Below are 8,787 nucleotides of genomic sequence, written 5' to 3' on the forward strand. Positions count from 1 at the left end.
ATGCTGGAGACCTGGGTTCGATCCACTCCAGTATTCTGGCCTACAGAATTCCATGGACTGTATAGACCATGGGTCACAAAGAGTCAGACACATCTGAGTGACTTTCACTTTCACTTTTCACTCTGATGCTGTGAAAGACTGAAGACAGGAGGAGAAGAGGGTGACAGAGGATGAGATAGTTGGATGGCATCACTGACTCAGTGGACACGAGTTTGAGCAAACTCCAGGAGATGGTGAAGGACAGGGAAGCCTGGCATGCTGCAGTCCATGGGGTCGCAAAGACTTGGACATGACTAAGTGACTAAACTATTTCAAGTTTCTATTTCAACTATTTCAGCTGAGCTATCTCAAGTCCTAAAAGATGATGCTGTTAAAGTGCTGCACTCAATATGCCAGCAAATTTGGAAAACTCAGCACTGGCCACAGGACTGGAAAAGTTCAGTTTTCATTCCAATCCCAAAGAAAGGCAATGCCAAACAATGTTCAAACTATTGCACAATTGTACTCATGTCACACGTTAGCAAAGTAATGCTCAAAATTCTCCAAGTCAGGCTTCATCAGGATGTGAACTGAGAACTTCCAGATGTTCAAGCTGGATTTAAGAAAGGCAGAGGAACCAGAGATCAAATTGCCAACATCCGTTGGATCATCGAAAAAGCATGAAAGTTCCAGAAAAACATCTACTTCTGCTTTATTGACCACGCCAAAGCCTTTGACTTGCATGGATCACAACTAACTGTACAAAATTCTTCTAGAGATGGGAATTCCAGACCATCTGATCTGTTGCCTGAGAAATCTGTATGCAGGTTAAGAAGCAACAGTTAGAACTGGACATGAACAACAGACTGGTTCCAAATAGGAAAAGGAGTACGTCAAGGCTATATACTGTCACCCTGCTTATTTAACTTGTATGCAGAGTACATCATGCGAAATGCTGGGCTGGATGAAGCACAAGCTGGAATCAAGATTGCCAGGAGAAATATCAATAACCTCAGATATACAGATGACACCACACTTATGGCAGACAGTGAAGAAGAACTAAAGAGCCTCTTGATGAAAGTGAAAGAGGAGAGTGAAAAAGTTAAAACTCAACAGTCAGAAAACTAAGATCATGGCATCTGGTCCCATCACTTCATGGCAAATAGATGGGGAAACAGTGGAAACAGTGACAGACTTTATTTTTTTGGGTTTCAAAATCATTGCACATGGTGACTGTCGCCATGAAATTAAAAGACGCTTGCTCCTTGGAAGAAAAGTTATGACCAACCTAGATAGCATATTAAAAAGCAGAGACATTACTTTGTCAACAAAGGTCCGTCTCATCAAAGCTATGGTTTTTCCAGTAGTCATGTATGGATGTGAGAGTTGGACTATAAAGAAAGATGAGCACCGAAGAATTGAGGCTTTTGAACTGTGGTGTTGGAGAAAACTCTTGAGAGTCCTGTGGACAGCAAGGAGATCCAACCAGTCCATCCTAAAGGAAATCAATCCTGAATATTCATGGAAAGACTGATGTTGAAGCTGAAATGCCAATAGTTTGGCCACCTGACGCAAAGAACTGACTCATTGGAAAAGACCCTGATGGTAGCAAAGACTGAAGGCAGGAACAGAAGGAAATAAGAGATGGTTGGATGGCATCACCAACTCAATGGACATGAGTTTGAGCAAGCTCCTGGAGTTGGTGATGGACTGGGAGGCCTGGTGTGCTACAAAGAGGTTGAAAAGAGTTGGACACAACTTAGTGACTGAACTGAATGACTAAACAACAACAACAATCAGCAGTGTACGATAAATCTAGTTTCTCTGCATCTTCACCAAGATTTCATACTGTATTTTTTATTTTAGTCATTCTAATAGGTATGCAGTGGTATCTCATCATAGTTTTAACACACATTTTTCTAATTGCTAATACTGTTTAACAACTTTTCATATACTTATTTTCTGTCTTTATTGGCTCTGTGCCCATTTTCTAATGGTTTGTTTTCTTACCATTGAGTTCAGAGCAATCTTTATATATTCTGGATGCAAGTCCTTCTTCAGATAAGTGATTTACAAATGTTTTCTCCCTGTGGCTAATCTTTTCAACCTATTAACAAGGTCTTTTCCCAGAACAAAGCTTTCAATTTTGATGAAGTCCAATTATTGATCTTTTTTCCTTTAATGAACTGCATTTTTTGTTTCACGTCTAAAAACTGTTTACCAAGTCCACGTTCCAAAAATCCTCTCCGATGTTTTCTTCTTAAGTTTTATTTGATATTATTTTGTTTACATTTTATTTAAAATGTAAATGTTTTATTTACATTTCATGTTTCATTCCATTTAACACAGATCTTTTTTTTTTTTTTTAATATGGTGTGAAGTTTAGGTCAAGGTTTATTTTCTCGCCTATATAATGTCCAAATTGTTCCAGCACCATTTACTGAAAAGACTATTCTCCCTCCATCGAACTGCTCTTGCACCTTTGTCAAAATCAACTTGGGTATATTTGTGTCGATCTATTTCTGAGTTCCCTATTCTATTTCAATGATCTATCTATTCTTCTACCAATACCACAGTGTCTTAATCAATGAAGTTATATATATATTAGACTTAACATTAGGTAGAATGACTCCTTCCATTTTCTTTTTATTTTTTTCAACACTGCTTTAGCTATTATAGCTCCATTAATAGTGTTCACTTTATCACACTGCTTATTCTTGCTTTTAAGGTCTTCCCTGAAGAATTCCATGGATTGTATAGTCTGTGGAGTCGCAGAGTTGGACATGAATGAGCGACTTTCACTCACTCACTCACTATGCCTAGAGAAGGAAAATGAAAAGAATCAAGAAGGAAAAAACTGTAATATATTACCACCATCCTAAAAAGAATACACATGTAGTTTTCATCCATCTATTCTCATCACACCCCAATTTCTTCACAAAAGATTCTCTACTATTTTAGGCCATTTTATTTTTTATGTTTGTTATTGAGGAACAGTTAATGTACAATGGTATATATTTCAGGTGTACAACAAAGTGAATCAATCTTTAAAGGTCATACTCCATTCATAAGTATTATAAAAATACTAGGTATATTCCTGGTGTTATACAATATATTCTTGTAGCTTATTTAATTTATACCCTGTAGTTTATACCTCTTAATCTCCTACTCCTTTCTGGCCTCTCTCCACTTCCCTCTCCCTACCAGTAACCACTAGTTTGTTCTCTATACCTGTGAATCTGTTTTTGTTGTTGTTATATTCACTAGATTATTTTTTATTCCATATATAATTAATATCATACAGTGTTTTATCTTTCACCAGGTCACTTTAGTGTCTCTAAATGCAATAGCTAATGTACCTCTACTACTCACTAGTCACAAGTCATTTATCTCCTTCTGTTAGATATCTGTAAATATACTTGTGTCCAACATGATGCCTAGTCTCAAAGGACATGGTCCATGTTATAGAGTTCTTTACACTCCTCCATAAACTTTAATAAACATTGAACTGAGAATTATTTATCTAATTGGAACTTACAACACAGAGATACTAGAACATCTAGAAGAATAAGAGTGAAGAAATTAATTGCTACACTGTTGTTAGCAATATGATCATTATCTTACCAAATCTCAAGATTTTAAATTTAATCTCACTTCTCAATTAAACTGTTATAAAAGTAAGTTCTAGGCTCTTTCCCTTCTTCTTGATGAGACAGCTTAGGTAAAGAAAGAGAAGGGAGTGAATAATGAATTATGGTGATTTCCTTCTTCTCTCCTCTTGTTTGCCAAAAAATGTCACTGTACATCTAAATCTTAGGGCTATCAGATATGATTCATCCCTAATACACCATGTTTATCTACTCAAAAAGTAAAATGACCCAAGGGATCAGACTATCAGTGTAAGTAAATAATGGAATCTCAAAATATAAAACAAAACTAAGTAAAAGAACTTACCAAACCCAATTTTCTCTGGTCTTAACTACATTAACCATATAGGGTCTTTGTGTCCTTTGGCTAGCATACTGAGTCACTCTCTGTCTTAATTATCAAAGCTTTGCCAACAAGATTTCAACACAGTAAGGTGCAGCATGTGAAACAATATAGCTACTTAATCCATGTTTTTAGCTACAATTTATAATAACCACAATCTGCCTACCTTATGGATCAAACGCTTGCTTCTTTGCTGAAATAAATGTATACATGATCGCCTCCCCAAAAGTTTTCTGTTCACTGACTGCCTGTGAGTTTAGACTGTTTAAAGAATTGAAACATGTAACAAAACTACATATAGATTAACTCCTTCTTTTCTTACAAAATAAAGTAATCCACATATGTTACTATGGCTTTGCTGAAACTTTCTCCAATTCTTTCAATGTGTTAGATCAGGGACAGGAAGGCGGGGGAGGCTACAATCAGGAAAGTTTCAGAGCCATTAATCTTACAAGCTTTCATCTAGAGTGTCTCTGGTGGTCTCAGAAGGAATCTTCTCTAAGACCCCAATTGATACTCTGGCAAGTAGATGAACAACAATTCTCAGAATATGCACATTACTAAGGCTTTTCTAGTTCTGCCCTTTTCATGTCAATGTTTATTACAGACACTACAATATGCATATGCACAATGTAATATGTAGTCCAAGGGGATCAGATTCAGGAACCCCCATGGATATCAAAATCTAAGGATTCTCAAGTCCCTCACAGTATCTGTGTATAATCCAAGGCACATCCTCCCCAATACTTTAAATCATCTCTAGATTACTTACAATGCCAATTCTATGTAAATTGTTGTATATACAATATTAGTGCTATAAAAATAGTTCCTGGTGCACAGCAAACTCAAGTTTTGTTTCAGGGGGATTTTCTGAAGCATCCCCCCTGAATATTTTCAACCTACAATTGCTTCCACCTGTGGTTGTGAACTCACGGATCTGGAGGGCTCACTGTACTACCACATCCTCCACTGCTAACACTACCATATTCCCATCACATACAAAGAAACCCACTATTAGGGAAAAAATAAGACATTTCATGGTTCATGTGTTGTGAGAACACAGAGTAACTTGAACTCAGACACTGCTAGTAAGAATGCAAACTGGTATAACCACTTTGGAAAACAATTTGTTATTATCTCCTAAAGCTGACAATGTGTACACACTCCTTTATTCTCTCAAGACAAGTACACCAGAAGACACATTCAGGATATTCACAGCAGTGATGTGTTTTCATAACACCACGAACTGCATACAACCCAAATGCTGATTGAAAGGAGACTATGGTATTTACACAATAGAATCTTACACATCAGTGAAAAACTAACAAAGTATAGTTAACACAACAGGGATAAATCTTAGAAACAATGACGAATTTAAAAAGCAAGTCACAAAGGACTACATGTAATAAACTACAACATTTGTAAATTTAAAAAATGAGCATTATTAAACACATTACTATTTAAGAAAACACTCATGAAACTTTAAAAAGGAAAAATAAACACAAAATTCAGTGGGGATCAGGGAGATAGACCAGTGAATAGAGAGAGCTTCAACAGGATTGATAAAAGTTATATTTCTTCAACTGGGTGGTAAGTTCATTCCTGTCACTATTAAGCTTTAAAAGATACACATTGTGTGTTCTGAGTGTGTACCATCTAGAATCTCTGCAGAACTAACATTCAGCTTCAAAACAAGTTTAACCTACTCATAAAATCACATTCCTGATAACTGGGAATGATGCCCAAGAAATAAAATCTCTCTACTACTGCTATTTGGTATTGCTATTTGGTAACTTTTATAGTAACAAAGAAATAGCAGATGTCTCATAAAAAATTAAAGCAAGAGAATGGGCAAGGGAAGTAAGGTTAGCTATAAAAGAGCAATATGAGAGATCCTTGTAGTGATGGAAACGTATCAGTGTCAACATCCTGCTCGTGGGACAAAACTGCAAAGGATACACTGGACCTCTCTACAGTATTTCTTCCAACTGCATGTGAGCCTCCAATTATTTCAAAAGTTTGTGCTTTTTCTTTAAGAAAACATTTAAGAAAAATGATAATTTTGTCCAAAATTTCTCCACAATGGTACTACTGACATTTCAGTGCACCTAATTCTTCACAGTAGGGAGCTGCCCTGGGCACTGCAGGGCATTTAACAACATCTCTGGCCTCTTACCTACTAAACACCAGCAGCATGCCCCAGTTGTAACATTTCCACACCCTGCCAAATGTTCCCTAAGGGACAAGTAAGTTGCTTATTGTACTGGAGTTATGTAAAGAATATTCCTATGCTTAGGCAATACACAACGAAGTACTTAGGGGTAAAGGAATGACATACGAAATGTACCACAAACAATTCAGGAAAAACATGTGCATGTGTATATATTTTGTTTACATACACAATGAATAGTGTGTGTGTGTGTGTGTATAAAATAGGTGAATATAATTAAAGTATGCTATTTATTATTTTTATTCCTGCAACTTTTCTATGTGTTCACAATTACTTATTAATATAAAGGTGGGGTTTTTAAAAACGGAACCAAAAGTTGTGGTCCTTAAAGTCCTAAAAGCAGGTTTCACTGAGGCAGTCCAGGATAAGTGATAAAAATCCCAAGGGAAAATGAATACTGACTGGATAAATTCCTACTTCAAGCCTGAGACAAAAGTTACAAACGACTGCCTAACTTTTGGCCTATCTCCCCCTAACCCATTCTTTCTAGAGGTGACTTCCTTGAATAATGCAGAACCGAAAATAAAACTATCCCACTTTTAAAAGACCATTTCTAGGAAGTGACTCAAACCCACATCCCTACTGGATGTTTCCACAAATTACCGCGGCAACTTCACCTTCAACAGCTAAGAAGCAAAAACGCGAAAATCGCACGTGTTCTCATTCTTACATCGCAAATATTAATAAAAATATGTTAAGGTGAGTGTACTAAGACACAACACCGAATGTCTAGGAAGGCTGAGGAAGCTAAGGATTAAAAAGAAATAAACAGGCAGGCAGTCCGAGAGAGACAGGAAAAGTGTATCGGCCAGGAAAAAGGACTAGAGCGGCTCGAGTGTGTCAGGGCGAAGGTGTAGCTCACCTGGCTGTGGTAAGCAGAGGGTGCTGAGTCCCCACCAGCTTCCGCACCTGCACAGCGATGTTGCTGAGCTCGTCGCTCAGCAGGCAGCGGAGGCTCATGAAGGACGTGGGGTAGCCCACGATCTTCTCCGCCTCTGACACCACTTGGTTCCACTGGGCCGGGGACCTGGAGGACTGACCACGCCAGGAGATCACCGAGGAGATGGTGTCGAGGGGGCCACGCAGGGGACCCGAGGCCCCAAGATAACGGGGCAAGCGCAAAAGCAGCTGCCGCAGGCTCATAGTTCGAGTCTGAGGGTTTCAGGGACTTGAGGGTGTCCGGAGGTGGCGCGGGGAACAAGCCAGGGACAGATGAGGAACTTGCGGGAACTAGAAAAAAGCGGCGATTCTTGACCCTCAAGAGGAGGGTGGGTTTTTGGAGTCGTGACCAGAAACGAACTTTAACTGCAGATCCCGCGGTCTGGGTTAGACACACAACACTCTCAACCAGCACTGCCCACGTCCATCTATGGTAGAAACCACGTCCGCTGCCTAAATGGGGAACGCCATATTAGAGGAGTGAAATACGACTTGCCGTAAAGACGGAGGCGGGCTGTTCTGCGGCAAGAATTTTCCTTACTTTGCGGCGCAGCCCGGACGCCCCGAAGGGGCGGGGCTCTGGAGGTGATCCCGGGAAGGCGGGTTAGGGTGCAAACCTCAGCTCCTCACACGTTTTCCTGGCCTGTCAGGGCAGAGGGTGACAGAGATGGGCGAGTGGTGTCCCAACCCCTGGAGTTTGGGCAGAGTCCGATTCATCGTAGGATTCCCAAAGCCCGCCACGGAGTAGGCACGCATAAATAGGTGTTCTGAACCAGGGTCGGTGTCTGCTAAGTGTCTTTTGCTGGCCCCCAGCCCTTCCGGGAGAAAGGGATGGAAGTTCCTCCGGGAAACTATCCTGTCAGATTCTGGCAGTGATAGTGAACGGGCGTGACGGCATTCTCGTATCATCTGTGCCCAACCTATGAAATGTGGCACGGCCTCGCAGAAAGGGTGTTTTTTGTTTTTTATTTCCCCAGGGTCTGTCCTGGGTCCTTGCTTCTGGCTCCTCACTGAGCCTTGGGTTCCCCTGTGTGCAGCTCAGGCAGAACCAGCTGTGCCTCCTGAAAGGGTGCAGACAGGCACTTCTAGAAGGATGTACCCCCTCACCATGGAGGATCTGATACAGAGCAGAGCCCTATGGGACTCCTGGGCACAAAGCCTTTGTGTCCCCCCCCTTTTTTTTTTTTTAATTATAGGAAACAGCTTTCATTCATAGGAAACATTATTACAAAGCTAGTGGAGGTGATGGAATTCCAGCTGAGCTATTTCAAATCCTAAAAGGTGATTCTGTTGAAGTGTTGCACTCAATATGTCAACAAACTTGGAAAACTCAGCGGTGGCCACAGGACTGGAAACAGATTTGATTTCAACCCCTAAGAAAGGCAATGCCAAAGAATATTCAAACTACTGTAAAATTGCGCTCATTTCACATGCTAGCAAGGCCTTGCTCAAAATCCTTCAAGCTAGCCTTCAGCAGTACATGAACTGAGAAATTTCATATGTACAACCTAGATTTAGAAAAGGCAGAGGAATCAGAGATCAAATTGCCAACATCCACCGGATCATAGAAAAAGCAAGGAAATTCCAGAAAAACATCTGCTTCATTGACTACGCTAAAGCCTTTGACTGTGTGGATCACAACAAACTGT

At 39.9% G+C, this 8,787-nt stretch overlaps 1 protein-coding gene across 5 annotated transcripts in view; it reads right to left on the minus strand.

Annotated features, from left to right (window-relative positions):
- The window catches only part of PDSS2 (decaprenyl diphosphate synthase subunit 2), a 273,431-nt gene extending 265,800 nt beyond the window's left edge, over positions 1–7,631 (minus strand). For 3 of the 5 annotated variants that reach the window (XM_043439220.1, XM_043439217.1, XM_043439219.1), the window contains exon 1: positions 7,062–7,631. In XM_043439220.1, the coding sequence (XP_043295155.1) occupies positions 7,062–7,342 (281 nt within the window). In that variant the 5' untranslated portion in view covers positions 7,343–7,631. The remainder of the gene's footprint in view (positions 1–7,061) is intronic. The other 2 variants (XM_043439216.1, XM_043439218.1) reach the window with 2 other exon arrangements.
- Between the last annotated feature and the right edge of the window lie 1,156 nt (positions 7,632–8,787).

The sequence above is a fragment of the Cervus canadensis genome, chromosome 20 (assembly GCF_019320065.1).
Source record: "Cervus canadensis isolate Bull #8, Minnesota chromosome 20, ASM1932006v1, whole genome shotgun sequence".
Taxonomy (NCBI): Eukaryota; Metazoa; Chordata; class Mammalia; order Artiodactyla; family Cervidae; genus Cervus; species Cervus canadensis.